At 45.7% G+C, this 21,774-nt stretch overlaps 2 protein-coding genes across 8 annotated transcripts in view; one reads left to right on the forward strand and one right to left on the reverse strand.

The window, feature by feature from the left end:
• Nucleotides 1-4,525, forward strand: part of PRPF18 (pre-mRNA processing factor 18) — a 50,394-nt gene extending 45,869 nt beyond the window's left edge. For both annotated transcript variants that reach the window (XM_060097746.1, XM_060097747.1), the window contains one exon: nucleotides 3,929-4,525. In XM_060097746.1, coding sequence (XP_059953729.1) covers nucleotides 3,929-4,009 — 81 coding nt within the window. In that variant the 3' untranslated portion in view covers nucleotides 4,010-4,525. The remainder of the gene's footprint in view (nucleotides 1-3,928) is intronic.
• Nucleotides 4,526-7,766: 3,241 nt separating this feature from the next.
• FRMD4A (FERM domain containing 4A) overlaps nucleotides 7,767-21,774 on the reverse strand; it is a 346,032-nt gene continuing 332,024 nt past the window's right edge. For 5 of the 6 annotated variants that reach the window (XM_060097749.1, XM_060097748.1, XM_060097754.1 and 2 more), the window contains exon 23: nucleotides 19,200-20,836. In XM_060097749.1, coding sequence (XP_059953732.1) covers nucleotides 20,734-20,836 — 103 coding nt within the window. In that variant the 3' untranslated portion in view covers nucleotides 19,200-20,733. Of the gene's footprint in view, nucleotides 8,185-19,199; nucleotides 20,837-21,774 lie in introns of those variants that run through there. The other variant, XM_060097751.1, reaches the window with a different exon arrangement.

Here is a 21,774-nt window from a genome sequence, read left to right on the forward strand (position 1 = left end):
TTTTAGGAAAGAAAATGAATTTGGGGGGAATACTAGTTAAGTACCAGGCAGTGTGCTATATATTTTTTCATATCTAATATAGACCTGAACATAGCCTTTGGCCTCTGATGGCATTTCATTGTTCTTACTGTGATAGGAACTGGGTCGTTGCAGTTTTTGTGAATGCAAGGAGAAACCTTAAAATAATTTGTGCCAAAAATTGCTTTGGAGATCATTAAAATTAAGTGCTGCTGTTATTGGTTGTCGTTTTTAGTAACTTATCAATATTGCTCTTGATGTCTAGATTTCAGTAAGACATCTGACGAAGTCTCTCCTTGTAAACAAGGACATTTGTAGGCTGGTAGATAAAAGAGTAAATAGGATTCAATGCTAGTTGTAAAACTTGCAGAATTGTTCTGGAGAGATCTATAGTGGCACATCTCAGGTTTCTGCCCTTGTCCCTGGCCTGTTTGAGAATTTGGATAATGACTTAGAGGCATGTTTGCTCGCTGGTGGATGAGAAAGCTAAGAAGAATAACTGAAAATAAAATGCCCACTAAGGATTTTAAAAGATCACAGACTGAAGGATGAGTTGAAAGGGACTGATTGAATCTTAATTGTGACAGTTCTTGTCATCAGTTAAAAATATCACTATGAAGTTATAGACTGGATGAGAACTGGCCAGATTGTAGAAGAGATAGAAAGCACCTGAAATTTGTGACATCATGGGAATTTGTGGTGTTTATAGCATTTGTCTAAAAAGAACCGAAGGCCATGGTAACAGATACCAAAGGTACAGAACAAAGGCGGTGTAGTAGTACTAAGACTACATTCTGCAGAATTGGCCAGGTCATGTTTGTGCTAGTTTTTGTGCTAGTTTTTATGATTATAGTACAGTTTTTTTTTTTTTTTTCCTTTTTGCGGTATGCGGGCCTCTCACTGTTGTGGCCTCTCCCGTTGCGGAGCACAGGCTCCGGACGTGCAGACCCAGCGGCCACGGCTCACGGGCCCAGCCGCTCCGCGGCATATGGGATCCTCCCAGATCGGGGCACGAACCCGTATCCCCTGCATCGGCAGGCGGACTCTCAACCACTGCGCCACCAGGGAGGCCCCAGTTTTTTTATTGTGTAATATTTGGTACGTAAAAAAGAATACATGTGATATGTAAGTTATGAAGCAAAGAATAAGATAAATGTGTAAAGGCCTTAATCCCAGCTTAAGAACTAGAACTTTCTGAAGATCATAAATCTGTATTTTCCTCCTGTACCCCAGAAGTAACCATTATCCACAATTTGTCATTTCCTTGCTTTTTCAAAAATAATTCCACCATGTTATGTGTGTATTTCTTAGCAATATATTATTTTTAAGTTGTTTTTGAGTTGTATTAAAATGGTATAATAGTAGAAGAATCAATATTGTTAAAATGACCATACTACCCAAGGCAATCTACACATTCAATGCAATTCCTATCAAAATACCAATGGCATTTTTCACAGAGCTAGAACAACTAATTTTAACATCTGTATGGAAACACAAAAGACCCCGAATGGCCAAAACGATCTTGAGAACGAAGAGCAGAGCTGGAGGAATTATGCTCCCTGACTTTCATCAGAACATTATGGTACTGGCACAAAAACAGACACATAGGTCAATGGAACAGGATAGAAAACCCAGAGATAAACCCATGGCTTACGGTCAATTAATTTATGACAAAGGAAGCAAGAAGGTACAGTGCAGAAAAGACAGTCTCTTCAATAAGTGGTGCTGGGGAAACTGAACAGCTACATGTGAAAGAATGAAATTAGAACATTCTCTAACACCATATACAAAAATTAAATTCAAAATGGATTAAAGACCTAAGTGTAAGACCAAATACTGTAAAACTCCTAGTGGAAAACAGGCAAAACACTCTGACACAAATTGAAGCCATATTTTTTGAATCCATCTTAGAGTAATGGAAACAAAACAAAAATAAACAAATGGGATCTAATTAAACTTATAAGCTTTTGTAGAGTAAAGGAAACCATTGTCAAAACTAAAAGACAGCCTACTGAATGAGAGAGAATATTTGCAAATGATATGACCAATAAAGGATTCATACCCAATGTATATAAACAAGCTCATTACAGCTCGACAAATAGCCCACTTAAAAAATGGGCAGAAGAACTGAATTAGCATTTTTCCAAAGAGGAACTGCAGATGGCCAACAGGCACATGCAAATATGCTTTTGCTAACGTTGCTCATCATCGGGGAAATGCAAAACAAAACCACAATGAGATACCACCTCACACCTGTCAGAATGGCCATCATTAAAAAGTCTACAAATAACAGGTGCTGGCAAGGATGAGGAGAAAAGGGAACTGTTGCACACTGTTGGTGGTGATGTGAATTGGGGCCGCCGCTGTGGAAAGCATTAAGGAGGTGTCTTAAAAAACTAAAAATAGAACTACCATATGACCCCGCAATTCTACCCCTGAGTATATATCCAGAAAAAACCCCAAAACACTAATTTAAAAGGGTACATGTACCCTAATGTTCATAGCAGAACTATTTACAGTAGCCAAGACATGGAAACAGCCCAAGTGTCCATCAACAGACGAATGGATAGAAGAGGTGGTACATATACACAGTGGAGTACTGCTCAGCCATGACGAGTGAAACTTTGCCCTTTGCAGCCGCAGGGACGGACTTTGTGGGCGTTATGCCCAAGTGAAACAAGTCAGAGACAGTGACGTCACTGACATGTGGAGTCCAAAAGATGCAGCAGACTAGTGAACATAACCAGAAGAAGCAGACTCACAGACACAGGGAACAAGCCAGTGGTTACCAGTTGGGGGGCGGGGGGAGAAAGGCAATATAGGGGAGGGGGAGGTACAAACTGTTGGGTGTAAGACAGGCTCAGGGATGTGCTGTACAACAACGGGGAAGACAGCCAATATTTTGTAATAACTGTAAACGGAAAGTAACCTGTAAAAGTTATATATAATAAAAAAAGTTTTAAATGGTATAATACTGTATATAGCATTTTGCCACTTGCTTTTTTTTTTTTTTTTTTTTTTTTTTTGGCTGCGTTGGGTCTTGGTTGCTGCCCGCGGGCTCTTTCTAGTTGCTACAAGCGGGGGCAGCTCTTCGTTGGCGGTGCGTGGGCTTCTCACTGCAGTGGCTTCTCTTGTTGTGGAGCATGGGCTCTAGGTGCACGGGCTTCAGTAGTTGTGGCTCGCGGGCTCTAGAGCGCAGGCTTAGTAGTTGTGGCACATGGGCTTAGTTGCTCTGCGGCATGTGGGATCTTCCTGGACCAGGGCTTGAACCCGTGTCCCCTGCATTGACAGGCGGATTCTTAACCACTGCACCACCAGGGAAGCCCCTTGCCACTTGCTTTTTACATTTAACGTTCTAAGATTCATGTATATCCATTGTTCTCAACTAGAGTTCCTCATCTGGACCGTAGAACACAGAAGATGATTTGAGTGCCCGCTGTCTCATTTCTCTCAAGGATGGGACACATGTAGCAACCTTTTAGGGTACATCGGAGAGGAGCTGTTTCATTACATATAACGGATGCTTTAGGCTAGCCAGCAGGGCTTAGTTCTCTATTGGAACCTGGTGGAGAAAAGCTAAATTGTAGCTCTAGGTAATTCTTTTTTACTGATGTAGTATGTTCCATTTGTAAGCATACTAAAGCTTATTCACATGTTCTCCTATGATGGACATTTGGGTTGTTTCTGGTACTTTTGATGTTATTGTTTTTGTGAACAAGCTATGACCATCTTGTACCTTTCTGTGAGTGCACACGATTAAATCTTTCTCTCAGTGTACATCTGAGGGGTGTTGTAGGGGACTGCTGCATTTTAGTGGGGACGTTGGTAAACTGGAGGGAACACAGAGGAGGGTGATTGAGAATAGTTTAACCATATCATAACCAACCGTTATTTATTTTTATTTTCTTAGGGATTGAAGAGGTTAATGACCATTTGCCAGAAGCACTTTCCTACAGATCCATCGAAATGTGTGGAGTACAATGCACTGTGAGATCTCTGTGCGGCCCGTGAATATCACAAGAAACTTAAGCCTGGCGTGGACTTGTGGAATTGCCAACAGGCACGAGGGAAGAAGAAAAAGGAATTTCTGGTCTCTGAGTTCTGCCTAATGCAGCTCTTGGTTTTCAGAACTGTGTTGGCTCTCATGTCACATCTGACTGCCAAGTGATTTCTGTCTTGCTTTTATTTTAAATAGTCGAAAAATTAAGTTCTAAAGACTTTTCCCCATAATTTAACTGTGTAGACAACAGTCACAGGACAGGGTTTAAAATAACTTTTCCCCTCTAGACCTGAAAGTTGCAGTTAAAGGATTAAAAAGGAACCTTTGAGGATGGACTTAATTATTTCTATAAAATATGGTAATTTTCACATTGCCTCTTATGAAGTGTTTATAGAAAAATATTTTTATATTTTTCAACAAAAACATGGAACCATTTAATGAAACTTGATAGTCCTTAAATGTTGCTGAACTTTTGCCATCTTGCAATAGATTTGAATGTAAATGTTACTACTGTTACCTGTTATTTTTCTTGCATTTCAGAGCTTGCTTTTATCTTTTAAAGTGTGTGAACTTTAGTATTGGTCATCTCTCGGGACAGATACAATTAACAGGAAATAGAAGTTTGAAACACAAAGATGGTATATTAAACCAGCAGAAGTTCAAATTCAGTAACCCCAGTGCATCAAGGTTCAAGGTGGGGAGATGGATTGTCAAGCCACGAACGGGGATGGTTTGCTGCCATTGGTTCTTCCTAGAATAGGACTGCCCGTGAGTGTCATCCTCCCGAGACCGGTGGTGGACACCTGTCCCAGCTCCACCCCGCCCAGCAGAAGAGGAAGATGCCAGGACTCTTGGCCGCTGCCCGAGACAGTGGGTCCTGGGTCTGAGTTTGCACAAACGAGGGCTTCGTTTGAATCTTGCACAGTGTCAGCCCCAGAGAATTGTGACGAATCACTGCGCTTTAGGGGTTGAGAGGACTCAGTGGATAGAGGCAGGAGGGGAAATAGAAAGTTGCCTGAGCAGGTGGATTGGCACTGCCGGCTAGAGGTAGGAGCGGGGCTCCGAAGTCAGAACTAACTCACCTCATATTGCAGCTCCCCACCTGTGCACGTAAGGGTGTGAGTATGTATGTACGACCATGAGCAAGTCACTTCACTCTAAGCCTCAGCTTCCTTATCTGCAAATGGTGGTGATACTTGTACATACCTCATGGCATCACTGTTGTATTTAAGTAAAAGAAAATGCTTAGCACGCTGCCTGGCAAGTAAGAGCTCAGTAAATAACAGTTGTGTCCTTGTTGATAGAGTGAAGACAAAGTAGCTTTCCCCAACCTGCCGTCAGGGTCAGTGCGGGCTCACGTGATGAGAACGATCGTGGTAGCAGCAGCGTGCTAGCAGCGTCGGCAGTGCTAGTAGGAGCATCTATTAAGCATTTACTGTGTCCAGGCTCTATAGCTGCTCACGCTTTGAGCCAGTTCTGAGTTTAGAAGGATCGAGAATGCGGTGGGGCTGGAGTCAGCTGCGCGTGTGCAGGTGGGCTCACAGTCACTTCTTCTGGACCTTCTTGGAAAGCCTCGAAAGGCAGTTTTGGCCACTTGTGGGGTCTGTGGCTGTGCCTGGCTGATCGTGTCCGCTGGTCATGTGTGTGATGGTGGCTGAGGCCTGCTGTCCTAAATTGAATCAGGGTTCCTTGCCTACTTTATTTTTTTTTTATTTTTTTATTTTTTTTTTTGCGGTATGCGGGCCTCTCACTGCTGTGGCCTCTCCCACTGCGGAGCACAGGCTCCGGACGCGCAGGCCCAGCGGCCACGGCTCACGGGCCCAGCCGCTCCGCGGCATGTGGGATCTTCCCGGACCGGGGCATGAACCCGTGTCCCCTGCATCGGCAGGCGGACTCTCAACCACTGCGCCACCAGGGAAGCCCCATTGCCTACTTTAGAAACCGTTTCTTCTTATTAAATTACAACCGAAGAGAGCTTACTAGAGCAAATAAGAGACAGACTTTCATAAGATATGACAACAGTCTAGACTTCTCTCATGTAGTCTTGTTGTATAGGACTTGTTTATAAATATTGTTGAACGAACACTCCCCAGGTCACTTCTTTTTAATTCCCAGTCAGCGTGGTAGTCAGCTAATTTCGTGTTGTCTTCCCATTTGCTGTTAGTTAATATTCCACCACAAAGAAGAAACTGCGTCATGTGACACCAGTATCTTCTAAAACTGATCAGTGTGGATAGATGGTTAGAAAAAAGAGTTGTACTGTATTCTGCAGTGCTGTGAATGTTGGTCATTTTGGGCTTAGGTTGAAAGACATAGATCTTGTGGAAAAGTCTTCCGTTTCCCTGAGGTGAAAGATCTTAAGAGGATTGCAGATATCATGGGGGTGTGTTAAAAAATGACCTCTCTCAGTGTCCAAATCATGAAAATTTAGTTCACCAGATGCTGCATATTTCTATTTTTTAGCTATTTCTAAAACAATAAAGGCCTGTCTTTTAAAATTAGTCACAATCCCGAACTAAGTATATTTTTCCCTTTCTATCTCCCACCTGCTCAGACTCCTTTCCAAAGGAGTCGTGTCTTTCTAGACTCATATTTAGTGAAACACTGGTTTTCCCTCAGAAGTAAATACTGCTTTTCTTAGGAGTGTTCTTGCCAACAGCAAAGACTGAGCAGTATTTTTCAGCACTGCAGCACGGGGCTGCGGCAGTCTGGAGGTCATGGCTGTGATTCTAGCCTTTGGGGAAAACTAGGAAAAGAAGGCTGAGGCCAAAGACAATTGACACACAGCGGGGAGAGAGAAAGGATGTTCCTGATCTTGTAGGAAGGAGGAGGAGTCCCGAGAGACCAGAGCGAGGAAGGCAGCTGCCACTAGCAACACCATTTAGGGTGCGCTGTGACTCTGAACTCTCAGGAAGAATTTGGAGGAATAGAAAATAGGGTTGATAGTGGTGCGACTTCTTAATGTTAAGTTTTTCCTTCTGCTGATCTCCTGACCCACTCTAGCCCTTTAGATTGTCCCGGGATTTGACACCAGTAAATACTGTAGAAATACAATTGTCTTTTTATATGAAAGAAAGTGTTTGGTAGCTTTGAACTCGGGGGGTTCCTATCACTGGCTCCTTTGCAGCCCTGCAATAACCCCCTTTAGTGCTTCTGGACCTAGAAGGGTAGTAGAGCTAAGTGGGGCAGATTCAGTGAAAGGGGAGCTTGGGTTGAGCTGCGGCCATTTCCTTTGTGCAAATATCTCCAAGAGCGTAACTTGGTGGGTCATGCCTCCCTCCTCCCCATCCTCGTGTGTGGAGCCCCTGGAAGAATGTCTGTCCCATAGAAATTCATGGTATGGCGTCACATTGGGAGGCTTGAACTGAAAGCACTTTCTCATGGCAGGTGTATGTAAGGGTTGCCAGCTGTCGAGAGTCAGGAGCCAGCTCCAGGCCCCGGAGGGTCGCTGTGGGAACACCATCACGGCAACTGGTTTTCATCACAGACTCTGCAGTTGGATTGGCTGAGTTATAACTGTGCAGTAGTCCTGGAATGGTTAACAGTAACCTTAAAATCTTTTGAAATTTAAAAATAAGTTCTGGTGGTGTGGACCAACTAGGGGAATGCAGTGTGGGCGGCGGCAGCTGTGATGTGAGCAGAGCCCATTCAAGATTCTGGAACCACGCTCATTTAAAAAAAATGTTTTTTATATTTCCCAAAACAGTTTATTATGAAAGCATTGATTATTTACTTATTTTCCCACAAACTCTTACACAGCTTGTCCAAACTAATCCTTGTGCTGATGGTAATGGTTACTCTGTTTAACTAGGCCACTTCCTCTTGTTTAGTCTCTCCTCTCTGTCCTTAAGCACCAGCTTTGAAATAATTGTCCGCCTTCTCACAGCATTCAAGGTGAACACATTCCTTTGACCACGGAGGGCAGCTAAGAAGGTTTGAGCCGCTTTCTGAGCATCGTTGGTGATCACAGATGCTGTCACCGAGCTTCCTGCCACCACAGTCCAGTCACTGGCGTGGACGGCTCTCCTTGCCCTCTGCACGCCCAGATTTTACAACTTGCCAAAACCAAATTGCCTTTGCTCTCCAGCTGCCCTTCCCCGGAGGCTTAGGAGACATCGTAAGCCATGAGTGTTGTCGTCGGAGCCTGGTTTCGAGATTCTGCCATCCTGTGAAGTGGGAGGATTAAAGTTGTAGCTTTGAAACGTTTTGACCACAACTCACAGATGACAATAACAAGTGTGTGGAGACCCAGTATTCTTTGCGTATATGCACGTGTAACAAAAGCACTGACCATACCATGTGCGGTACGTTCTTATGTTTTCTTTTCTGTTGTGTTTCTTATTTAAAAAAAAAAACATGCTGGTTGTGACCCTCTAAAGTGGCTCACAGCTCATTAATATGTTGTGACCAGCAGTTTGAAAGCCACGGATTAAAAGGAGTTATCAGGGCTTCCCTGGTGGCGCAGTGGCTGGGGGTCCGCCTGCCAATGCAGGGGACATGGGTTCGTGCCCCGGTCCGGGAAGATCCCACATGCCACGGAGCGGCTGGGCCCGTGAGTCATGGCCGCTGGGCCTGCGCGTCCGGAGCCTGGGCTCTGCGACGGAAGAGGCCACAGCAGTGAGAGAGGCCTGCGTACAATAAAAAAAAAAAAAAAGGAGTTATCAGAGTTATGGAAGGAAATCACCTGGTGGATAAATTCAGGGCAACAGGACTCTACTTCTTTTTTATTGTTTTAATACAAAGAGGGAGAACACTTAGTTCTCAAGGTTAATGTGAAATTTAGCAGATGATAAAACCTCGAGTACTTCAAATGTTAAATACTTTTGAAGTAATAATTCTTAGGTTTCAAATGGGGAGACGTGTCCATAGAAGAAGCACCAGGACAAGCCTCATATAATCCTTCTGTAAGAAATTTGGCAGTAAAGATAGGTACAACCTTGGGCTGGCTGTATATTGTGTACAGCAAGAATAAATAAGATATTATAAAATAAATAAGAGGTTGTTTAAAAGCATGAGTTAGGATTGGGGCAGAGATACCAGGAGTCAGGTATTATTAATCAGTTACCTGTTGAGGGTTTGTTTAGCCCTTTGAAGATTATTTCCCAAGACTCAGGGCTAGATTACATTTCCTTTATTGTAAATTTTTTATTGAAATGTAACATATACAGAAAAGAGCATAAATCAGAATACCATATAACTTTTTTCAAAGTGAACATCTCCCAAAGTAACTAGCATCCAAGTCAGGAAAGATAATGTTATTAATGCCCCAGAAATCTCTTCACGCTTCATTCTAGTCAGAGCCATGGTCCTGATTTTCATCAGGACATTTTCATCACCCCAAAGAGAAACCTGGTACCCATTAGTGGTCATTCCCTGAATGAGTTAGTTTGCTTGTTTTGTTTTTTTAATTTATTTTTTATACAGCAGGTTCTTATTAGTTATCTATTTTATACATATTAGTGTATACATGTCAATCCCAATCTCCCAATTCATCCCACCCACCCCCCACCCTGCCCCCCCACTTTCCCCCCTTGGTGTCCATACGTTTGTTCTCTACATCTGTGTCTCAATTTCTAACCTGCAAACCGGTTCATCTGTACCGTTTTTCTAGGTTCCACATATATGCATTAATATACGATATTTGTTTTTCTCTTTCTGACTGACTTCACTCTGTATGACAGTCTCTAGGTCCATCCACGTCTCTACAAACATCAATGGAACAGGATAGAAAGCCCAGAGATAAACCCATGCACCTATGGTCAACTAATCTATGACAGAGGAGGCAAGAATATACAATGGAGAAAAGACAGTTTCTTCAGTAAGTGGTGCTGGGAAAACTGGACAGCTACATGTAAAAGAATGAAATTAGAACATTCCCTAACACCATGCACAAAAATAAACTCAAAATGGATTAGAGACCTAAATGTAAGACTGGACACTATAAAACTCGTAGAGGAAAACATCGGAAGAACACTCTCTGACATAAATCACAGCAAGATCTTTTTTGATCCACCTCCAAGAGTAATGGAAATAAAAACAAAAGTAAACAAATGGGACCTAATGAAACTTAAAAGCTTTTGCACAGCAAAGGAAACCGTAAACAAGACGCAAAGACAACCCTCAGAGTGGGAGAAAATATTTGCAAATGAAGCAACTGACAAAGGATTAATCTCCAAAATATATACAAGCAGCTCATGAAGCTCAGTATCAAAAAAAACAACCCAAGCAAAAAATGGGCAGAAGACCTAAACAGGCATTTCACCAAAGAAGACATACAGATGGCCAAGAAGCACATGAAAAGCTGCTCAACATCACTAATTATTAGAGGAATGCAAATCAAAACTACAGTGAGGTATCACCTCACACCAGTTAGAATGGGCATCATCAGAAAATCTACAAACAATGAATGCTGGAGAGGGTGTGGAGAAAAGGGAACCCTCTTGCACTGTTGGTGGGAATGTAAATTGATATAGCCACTATGGAGAACAGTATGGAGGTGCCTTAAGAAACTAAAAATAGAATTATCATATGACCCAGCAGTCCCACTCCTGGGCATATACCCTGAGAAAACCATAATTCAAAAAGACACATGCACCCCAGTGTTCACTGCAGCACTATTTTACAATAGCCAGGTCATGGAAGCAACCTAAATGCCCATTGACAGACAAATGGAAAAAGAGGATGTGGTACGTAGATACAATGGAATATTACTCAACCATAAAAAGGAGTTTGCTTGTTTTTTAATTTGCCCATTTATAGATGAGGTCAGTTATACGTGACTCCTTTTACATTTTATTTCTTTGTCTCAACTTACAGTTTCTGATATTCATCCTTGTGTGTCTGTGTGCTTCTTTCATTCTCACTGCTCTCTCCACTTCTACTCTTGATAGACATATGAGTTGTTTCCAGTTTGTGTATGAATGTTGTACATGCATTTTTTGGTGAGTATAAATTTCTGTAGGGTATATACGAAGCTGAGAAATTTCTGGGGCACAGGATATGCGTGTACTCACTATCGTTGAAGAGGTTTCCAAAGCGGTTGTGCCAGGTTACCATCCCATGTGCAGGATTTGAGGGGTCCAGGGGCCCCACATCCGAGCCTCCCCTGGTATGTGCTCTGTCATTTCCACTTCAGCTCTTCTGGTGGGTTAACATGGTGTGTCACTTTGTGGTTTTACTTTGCATTTCACTGAGGACAAGTAAAGTCAAGCATTTTTCATACGTACTGAATGGCCATTGGATTTTGTCTTTTGGGAAGTTTGTGTTCAAGATTTATTTTTGTCCACTTTTATCTGTTGACTTCCCAGCCTTTTCTTTACTGACTTATAGTTCTTTATATAGTCTGGCTATGAGTCCTATGTTAGATATATATATTACAAATACTTCTCCCACCCTGTGGCTTGCCTTTATGCAGGGTTTTCTATGCATAGGGCAAATAATCTTGTAACTAGCTCAGGCATAACCTTTGTCAGCTATCTTTGCCAGACAGATTTTATAAAAATCAAATCATGTGAATCTTAAATAACATAATCTTTTCATAGTGGCATGCCTGAGTGTGGGATTTGAGAGGAGGAAATCGTGTGAGTTTTTGTATTTTTGTCAAACTTTACAGTTTTATTAGATTACTATTTCATTAAGACTTGGTTTGTTTTTTTCTTCTTTAGGTCTGCAAGTTTATGGGCCGTATATGTATGGTGTGGACACGGCCAGCTGCTTATCCTGTTTTCATTCTCCTCTCCTTTACCAACAGAGCCCTACTTTGTGCAGAGCTGCAGTGAGCACAGTAAAAGCTACTTGCTCTCCTAGGACCCTTTAAAGTTAGAGCTGGTTTTGTGACAGGTTCTGCCAATAAATATGGATAGAAGTCTTTTGGGTGGGACTTCCAGGAAACCTGTTGCTTTTCTAAAAAAGAAAAAAAAAAAGAGAGATAGACTTAGTTAACAAAAATGTTGCCCTTTCTCTCTTCTTTCCTAAAAAGTGGTCATGATGCTTCAGTGCTTTGCATCCATCCTGCAGTCTTGACGGTGGGAGACCCATGCTAAAGATGGTGGAGTCAGTTCTTTAATGGCATCATGGGCATCACTGTTCAAACCTTGAACCACTGTATTAGTCAGGGTTCTCCAGAGAAACAGACCTACAAGGAGATTGTATATATGGAGTTGATTCCTTTGATGATGGAGGCTGAGAAGTCCCATGATCTGCTGCCTGCAAACAGGAGAGCCAGTGGTATAAATTCCAGTCTGAATCCAAAGGCTGGAGATCCAGGAGAGCCTATGGGAAGTCCCACTTTGAGGGAGGGAGAGGACCAGCGTTCCAGCTCCACGGTCAGGCAGAGAGCAGCTTCTCCCTTACCCCACGTCTTGTTCTGTTCAGGCCCTCGACAGATTGGATGAGGCCCATCCACACTGGAGAGCAGTATTCTACTCAGTCCACCGATTCAGATGTTCATCTCATCCACTAACACCCTCACAGATACACCCAGAGTAACGTTTAACCAGACATCTGGGCACCCGGGTCGCAATCAAGTTGACCCATAAAATTAACCATCACAGCTGCCTTCCTCTGGGCCTCACGTTCTGTGAGGACAGTATTGGGTAAGCTCCTGCCGTTGTGTTTCCATATATTCTGCAGAATTCAGTCCCTAAGTAATATACACGTTACTCAGATTTCTCAGCTTTCAGAACCATTGAGGCGTGTAGCAAGTGTGTCTACCCCAGCGGGAGCAAGACCTGACTCTGCCACGTCCACGTCCTACTATGATACACGTAAGTGTAACTGTTCGCGGGAATGAGCTCTGGATATCGGCACCAGGTCATTTCAACTGCAGAAAAGCCATGAACGAAACGGACGTTAAAGGCAATTCAGGGACAGCCAGGTTTCAGAGCAGACAGAGGTCTGGCCTGTGGTGGAGATTCTTGTCGCTCCGTTGGACAGAGGCATCTAGCTCTTGTTCTCTTGTGTTACTGCCAAATCTCCATTAGACTTAGAAATGACTTTGAGAGGAATAAACTCGTGAATACCTCTACGGATGTGAAAGGTGTTTGAGAAAATGCACGATTGTGCTTTCATTTTGGGGGAGAGTATCTTTTTTTAAAAAATAATTTATCTTTGGCTGCGTTGGGTCTTCGTTGCTGTGCGTGGGCTTTCTCTAGTTGCGGCGAGTGGGGGCTACTTCTCGTGCGCGGGCTTCTCATCGCGGTGGCTTTTCATTGCAGAGCACGGGCCCTAGGCACGTGGGCTTCAGTAGTTGTGCACGCGGGCTCTAGAGTGCAGGCTCAGTGGTTGTGGTGCACGGGCTTAGTTGTTTCGCGGCATGTGGGATCTTCCCAGACCAGGGCTGGAACCCGTGTCCCCTGCATCGGCAGGTGGATTTTTAACCACTGCGCCACCAGGGAAGTCCCGGGGGAAAGTATCTTGATATGCTTCCACCTGTTATTACCACGGTCCCTTCTAGAACAGTAATTCACATTACGCTAACGTGGGCCGAAAGGGTACATGTGTTTTTTGCAAAATTATAAAAAATGGTGTTTGCCTCTCCCACGGCACCTGCCACACCCTGCTTTGGGATGAGACCCTGCAAACCACATTTCTCCTTTGCTGACTGGCTTTTTGTTGGGTTCACCGATGGTGGGGCACACGGGAGATGGGAACCCCGAGGAGGGAAGGAGGGGCCTGTTCCTCGATGTTTGCTTCCCGTCCCTGACGGTGGTGGCCCAGCCGCGGGTCGCAGCCCAGCAGTGACAGTTCATTCTTGGAGGAGGTGGTCCTGGCTCGCAGGATTGCCACACTTTCATAGAACCAGCTTTGCCTCGAAAATTGCAGCGCCGTCAGCCCGGTGCCCCTTTCAGGCATTTGAATCCCGGCTCCGTGAGGTCCTGCCAAGTCCCGAGGCACTGGTACTAGCTGCGCGGTGTCCACGCCTCAGAGGTTTGACTCCCAGCTCCGCGGGGTGCCTCCTTCAGCTTCTCGGTTTTCAAAGTCCCTTCTCTGTTTCCCAGCCCTAAGGGTGCCGGCTGCTTCCCTTGGTTATCACCTCTGTCACCTCTTCAGTACCCTGTTAACAACCCTTGATATTCAACCCTTTCTGTTAAAATAACTGGCGTGGTCTTGGCCTCCTGATTGAACAGGCAGCCGGGTTTGCAGCTCCTGCGCGAGGGGGAATGAGGCCGGGTCCTCTTCCGGAACCCCCAGCTCAAATTGGCTTCCCACTGGCACGCGTGGCCTTTGGTCCTAGATCCTGGGATTCACCCCAAGCGCAGAGAGCTAAGAGGATGGAGAAACGGGCCTCTCACCTCCTGTCCGGCCGTGCGGTCCTGTCCGCGTGCCTCTCTCCTTCCTTCCCACTCTGCTCTTCCTCAGTCTCTCCAAGACCACCTGTCCACGCATTCTTCCACTCACTGCTGCTTCATCGTCACCTGCTTGGCTTGGCTTTTCTGTGTAGTCCGTCTAGATCCCATTGTCACCGCTTCACTTCATCACCAGGACCGTCTACTCTCCCGCCCTGCCGCCCTCCGGCCATACTGCACTGCACAGCCCAGGCCTGGCACGTTCCCTCCCGCGCCCACCAGCCGGTGCCACCGGAGGGAGTTCACACGCCAAGCGTCCGGTGTCACCTGGGCCCCAGGTGACGCCTGGAGGGCGTTCTCCACCTCCTCTCCTCACGGGGCTGTTCTCACCTGTGACTGCTCCAGCCCGACCCTGTCCTCCTCTCCTGTCTCACCTGGAGGACGGCCTCACCTATCTTTTCTCACACCGGGTTGAGTATGGAGGCAAAGCTTCAGGTCTGTTTCCCACGCTCACCACCTGTTCTTACCTCACGTGGAGGAGAAGGTGTTGCCCCTCCTGTCATGGGCTAGATCTTCCGCTGACCGACATTGCTTACCCAATACTGTCCTCAGGACACATCTTCTAATGTGCCATGTACTTTGCTTTCATTCCCCCCAACCCCCGCTTCTACTCCCAGGAGAATATATAACTTCTAAGGGCAGGGATTTCACATCCATTTGGTTGACCATGAGATAAGAAAGAAAGTCATCATGGTTGATTCCAGGGGTTTTGGCCTGAGCCCTGGAAGATTGGAGTTGCCTCTAACTCAGCTGAGGAAGGTCATTAATGGAGCAGGTTTGGAGGGAATGTCAGAAATTCAGTTCTGGACGTGTTAGCACGTTAGACATCCATGTGGAGCTGTTGAGTGGGCTGGAGGGTTGTACCAGTTTTAGAGCTGAGGCCCAGGGTACAGGGAGAAACACAGGTGTCCTCGGCATAAGACCTTAAAACCATGGACAAGATGAGAGCTACAGGAAGTGACTGTGGATGGTAAAGAGGAGGCCTTGAACTGAGCTCTGGGGCACTCTGGCGCCCAGACCTTCGGGCAGATGAAGAAAACCCTCAAGGAGATTGGTGGGAGGAGCCCTGACTGTGATAAGGAGGAAAACCTGGAGGACGCGCTGTCCTGGATTCCAGCGGCAAGAGTGTTTCTTTCCATGGAGGACGCGACAGGGACCAGCTGTGCCCACTGCTACTGGTAAGTCACATAGCACGCGAACAGGATTAACCATCGGATTTGGCCTTGTGGGGAGGCATCCTTGACCTTGACAAGAGTCGTTTTGGTAGAGTGGGAGGAATGGAAGCATGATTGGAGGGGGTTTGATAGAAAATGCATGAATGAGTGAAAAACAAAAGGAGCCTACTCTTCTGTGGGGATAAAAATGTATGGAGCGAAAAATGGGGTTTTCTGATTTAAAAAAAATCTCGGTGCAATTGCACACACACGGGCCCTATCAGCTAACCTGCTCGCTGTTTATATTCCTGAATTGCAACCCAGGTCCTTCAGCTGTTACCTGAACAGATGCTGACTAGGCTGGGGGTGTGAGTTTGTGCAAGGCAGAGAGGTTATACCTCTGCACGTCCTTTCACCTTTTCTCTGCCATCTCTTTGACCAGGCAGCTCCTCGAACGAGAGATGAGGGAGAGATCCCATTTACACACTTGCTGACCTCTTATCCATGGGGCTCATTTTACTCTCTTCCTTCTGTCTGTTTAATGCTGGTGACCTCATTTCCCCTTATGTCGTGGTCGTGTGCCTGTTTGTTTAGTCCACGAGAATGTAAGGTTTTGAGGACCTGGACCCATCACACAGTATGGAGTGAATGACTGGCTTCAACAGTGGGCCCCTGCCTGCTTGCTGGCCCACATCAGGGGTTCTCTGATATTCCTCTTTTTGGAGAGAATTTCGTGTTTCAGCCTTTTTGAACTGGTATTCTGGGAGTGAGGAAGGAGAGGCCTGGCTATTTCTAGTGCTTTCTACGGCAATCAGGTATTTACTGTGTTCTCTAATAACCAAAATAATGAGTTTGGAATTGCCTTGTTGACACAACGTAAGGGGAGTGCGCGTGTGTGTGCTTGTGTGCGTGTGTGCGTGTGTGTGTGTATGGGTGGTGAAAGGTAAGAAGGAGTGGGAAAGAAACGGGAATGTCCCAGCATCCTGTGGGCCAGCTGCTTTCACGTGATAGAGCTTAATAGGAGACAGATTTCTTTCCTGAGCGGCGACATATTTACTTGGAAAAGCCTTAACAAGATCCTGTTTGTTTGCGATCAGTGTTGATCACCTTGGTACAGAGGCCCTCGTTGCTTTGCCAAGGACAGGCTTAGGAAGTATAAGATGCTGTCCTGATGGGCTTGCTTCCAGATGTGCTTCAAGTTCTCAATGGCTTGTTTCCATTTTTGGCAGGGGTTAACCCACACCGGTGGCAAATGCTTCAGCAAGGCTTTCCATCCTGGGATGCTCTTGGCTGCCAGACTTCTAGTTTCATGCTAGTGAAGAGATGCAGTGTGGGTTAAGGGGGCCAGGGATGTAGTTGCAGCAAAAGCTCCACTGAAGTAAGCCAGTCACTGATTTGCCCATCAGTGTGGGCTTTTTGTACCTGCAGGCCTAGCGGGCTGTTGCTTTGGTGATAGGATTTAGAGGGTGGGTGACAAGAGTGTGAGCTGTGGTACAAACAGCAGTGGTAGTAAAGAGCCTGAGCTTCCTGCCTGTCTCCCCAGTTGGCCCTTTTTGTCCTACACAGAACCAGGGACCACAGGGGACAGAGACTAAGGACGCCGACCTCCAGAGCCCAGATGCCCTCGGTGTTTCTTCCACGTGGCACTGTTCTGTGGGAACAGTACCCAGCCTAGCACATACTGCACACAGGTAACTGTTTGTCACGAGCAGTGATACAGATACTAAAAGAGCATCTTAACAAAGGCTGACCTCTCATCTCAGATCCTTTTTGCAGAAGGAGGAATACGTAACTAAGAATATATTATCTTTGTATAATTAAAAAAGGAAACTAGAATAAGAGGGAATTAGCCTCTACTAAACAAACCAAGCTTGTCTACATCATGGAGTAAGCCACTGAGAATATCATCTATATAGACTGACTTTAAAAAAGGAGACTGATGGGGCGCAGGCAACTGAATGACAGATCCCCGGAGCATGCGTGTTTATCACTTAGAAACAAACAGAATGTCCAAGAGGCGACTGAGATCTTTTCATTTTGAAAATGCTTTAATAAGTGTTGACAACACTGTTTTGCAAAATGTAAAGGTACTATACAAATTCTTAATACAAAAAGAATAAATTAAAAGCAGATTTCTTTTTAATTCTGCAACTTTGTCTACAACATACATCTTTGTCATTGATTACAGTTGAACAGAATCCAGTAAAATCATTTTACATGCTCTACAAATCAGTTTCAGGAGCAACCTAATCCTTTCTTCCCCATTATTAAACTAGAGTCCATTTTACACGACTTGTAATAAACTATTGACATTAATGTATATGTAAAACTTTACACCTAGTTAATTAAGCAGTAACTGGTCATCTGATAGCACCTGGATGGGGTTTGCTATATGTAGAACTAAACTAATACCGAATGAAAACAACTTGGAATTTGAACGGTTTCAACACTCACCTGCATATGATCAAATTTAAAAAACCCACCTGTCTCACAACAAAGTCTGACGTAGGTGTTTTCACCAGACTTCTGGCTAAACAGGCAGTTTCTTATACGTATCCAAAGAATCCAATAGGGGCTTTATATCAGACCAGGGGTTTCATATTTCATCTTAATTTGCTTTAAAGAAATAGGGATATATAAAGAGCTTGCCAGTGCTTGTGTACAGTAACTACATCATTTCCCACCACACTGACCATTAACCATGTCAGCCTCAAAGGACCAGCACGTTTATGTACATCCTGTAGGAACTGAACGCAGCTCAACAGTAAAACCTGTTTTACTCAGTCTCCGTCTTTACTACCAGACCGTCATACTGTTTGCCTGAAGTGTAATTCTGCCCCTCTATCCTGCCTCCATTCCTTTCTGCCCCCCGAATCCCACACCCAAGTGTTTAGAAAGAATTTTCGTCTCTCAGTCTTCGTAACCCAACTGGGCTAAAAATTTGACCCGACTGACTTCAGACTTGATTTCAAACTACTATCTCGGTTGTATCATCCGCAGTATGTAACCTTGTCACCTCGTCTACTCCCTTTTGACTTTTCCTCTGGGACAGAGTTCAGTTTGATTATTCATGCATCTTCTTTCGGGAGAAATAATCTGGCCTAATACAGAACGTTTGCGCGTGGGGAAAGAAAAACCTGCTCTTTGTAGCTCTGACCATCAAAATAAGAGCAACACCCCTCCCCGTGTCAATCCCCAGAATCGTTTAATACCATCATAACCAATTTTACTTACCCTGCAGGGTTTACCCCTAAAGCGTTCTGTGAATATTAATCCCTTTCGCAAGCTGGTATCACCAACCCAGCCGTGCACAGAGCCAGGGAACCCCGGCCCTGAACCGTCCAGCCTGGCCCTAGCCTGCTGTGAGCCCCCAGAGGAACCCCACAGTGCCCTTCAAGCTGCAGCAGGGGGAGCACCGTGGGTATTTACTGATATTTCATTTTAACCAATGGTAAGTGTCCATTCTTACCCTCCTGGTCTGGTAGAGTCTATTGTTTATTCTTGGATTACATATACATAAAAAACAAAGCTTTTTCTTGTTACGCTAAAGCTAACTTCAACTCTGCTTGCCCACAAATCTACCCCACCCCAGCTCCTGTCTCTGGCTGGCCACTGCCTTTCCAGTAGGAAGTCATTACAAGTGAGAAAAGAAATCCCCCCCGCCCCCGCCCCGCCCCTTGCGCCAGTAAGCACAGCATCCCACCTCTGTGGAGACCGTGTTTGTGCCATTTGAAATAACCCAACTACGAGTGTGCACTTGTTAGTATTATAAAAGTATTTTTGAGGCCTTTGAAGATTGATGGCTTTCCAGTTGTGTGTTAAGCATAGCTCAGAACACATGTAAACGTGCAGCTCCCACACACCTTTCTTCTCTCTTCCTTTTTTGGTACCTGCAGACCATCGTGACACATCAAGGTAGCTGATGATGTCGTAGGCATATGGGCCCTCTGGGAGCTGATATATGTTTTCAACCCTGCTCTGCCTGCCAGCTAGTAGACATGTGAGTACAGTCTTCCTACCTGAGGGCATAGTTGGGTTCTTGGAAGAAGTGACACGTTGTTAACCGGGTGCCATCGGATCTGAACTCTTTGTCACACAAGTGCTAATGAACAGAAAGGGGCTACCACAGTTAAACACTTGAATGGATCGCCATGTGCTTTTCCCCTTGGCTTCCCATAAAAGATCAAATGAAACACCTTGTGAGAAAAAAACAGGATACACTTTTACTGGTTGTTTTAATGAGAGAGAACCACTTTTGGCAACCATCACCTTACGTTTCCTACAAATCCCCAAAGGAAAGCAGCTTTGTGTCTTGGGCTGAACCCCCCATGCAAGCTAGGGCTAAGCGGACACTCCGCTACTCGCCGTGGGTCTGTTCTCCCTGGGGTCCAGACTCACGGAGATCCAAGTCAGCAATGCCAGCCAGGGGGTCCCCCGACGTGACCATCACATTGGGGTAGTTTTCAGGCTCTCGATGGAGAGGGAGGTGGAATGTTGAGGGGTGAGGGGCACACGTCACAGATGGTTGACTTTCACGTGTGGGATGCAGTTGAGGATTTAAAAGAGATTTCATTGCAGAAAGAACGTCTTCCTCTTGGCCCCTCTTAATTTTTTGTGTGTTTTTAGTTTTTAATTTTTTAAAATCTTTGGCAGCATAACTGACTGTGATCCTTGGATGCATCTCTGACGTGTTCAGCTTCTGTTTCCGTTCTCCCTGCTCCCGTAACAGTCTCTCCTCCCAGGAAGTATTTCAGCTGTCCGCTGAATATTCCCACGAGGCATCTTCTTCACCAAGTGCTTGGTGGGCCTGCAGGTGGGCCCCAGCTTTCACAGTCTTTCTGGATCACCCTGTACTTAAGTCCCCTTTCCTGGTTTCCACCAATGCCACTAGTCCACAGGAATCCAGGCCAGCCAGCTTCCCTGATGGTTCCTGGCCAGGGGGCTGTCACGGCACGGGGGAGCCACCAAGGTGCCATTGAGGATTGGTGCCTGGCTCTCTGGGCAAGGGAGCCAGGGGACACACAGTGGGACCGGAACCTTCCAGAATGTCTCCTCAGTCAGGTTTTTGGAGGGTGAGGGGGACGCGGAGACAGGAGAAGAAAAGTGCTGAGGGCCGAAGCTGGTGCAGGGTGACACTGCGTCTGGGTAAGGCAAATGAGAGGCAGTGAGGTGATCTCAGAATGGCGTCGAGGCCGCCAGATTGAGGCCGGCTGGCTCACACGAGGGTCCCGGGCTTGGCTTTTTCTTGCCCGCACCACTGGACATCAGCTAGTTCTGGATAGAGGGGGGAATCCAGGAAACAGCTATCATTGTAGCTCCTGCAGGGAATCCAAGGACGAGAGGAGACAGTTAGGGGGGAATGTCACTTAGCAGTCTGCGTTCAGAAGTATGTGTCCATAGGGGGACGATAAGGAGCTCACTAGTTTTCCCTGTGCATGAGGAACCAGGCCTGCGATGGGGCTGAGCGTACAGCAGGCTCGCGCAGACTGGAGAACATTCACACAGAGGGGACCTAACCCTTGCGAATCTGTGGAGGGAAACGGAGCTAACACTTAATGCAGTGGCCCTTGGGCTCGGCTGCATGTGGGAGTCACCCGGGAACCCCCAAAACACTCCTGTGCGGGCCCACTGTGGAGATGCAGGTTTAATTGGTCTGGCGTGTGCTTGAGAGTCAGGAGCATTCAGACCCCCCCCACACGTGACTCTCCCATGCAGCCACACTACTCCTAGTAACTTCTGAGTGTTCATTCGTGCTGATTCCTAAAGGGATGAGACCTGTAGGCCTTTAACCACAGCCTTCAGTTTTTGGAATAGCATTCCTGTGAGGGACATGGGTCTGTGCCTCTGAGTTAGTAGGTGTGGGTTTGTTCAAGCTGGGTTTTCAGGTTTGACCTCCCCAGAGCACACACCGTTTTGGGGGTAGAAATACCTATTTGGAAACAGCATCAGGACTTTCCATAAATGTCAGATGATTTCCTCCCCTGCCGCTGAGCTCCCCGTGCCCTGCGCTACCGTTATGGCTGTGGACGGGTGGCAGGAAGAGACTCAAAGGAAAGCAGGTTTCAAGAGCATCTTCAACACAACCTCGTGAACCAGCTTATGACTGAGAATAAGCCATCATCGCCATTTTTCTGTTTGATTCGCTGATTTCTCTAAGAACAAGGGGATGAAGGCATTCTGGATTTCGTGAAGGTTTCTCATCTGGCTTTTCAAAAACCCATCAACGCTGGAAAACCCAAGGCCCCTGTGAGCATAC

Source organism: Mesoplodon densirostris, chromosome 4 (assembly GCF_025265405.1).
Source record: "Mesoplodon densirostris isolate mMesDen1 chromosome 4, mMesDen1 primary haplotype, whole genome shotgun sequence".
NCBI classification, from domain to species: Eukaryota; Metazoa; Chordata; class Mammalia; order Artiodactyla; family Ziphiidae; genus Mesoplodon; species Mesoplodon densirostris.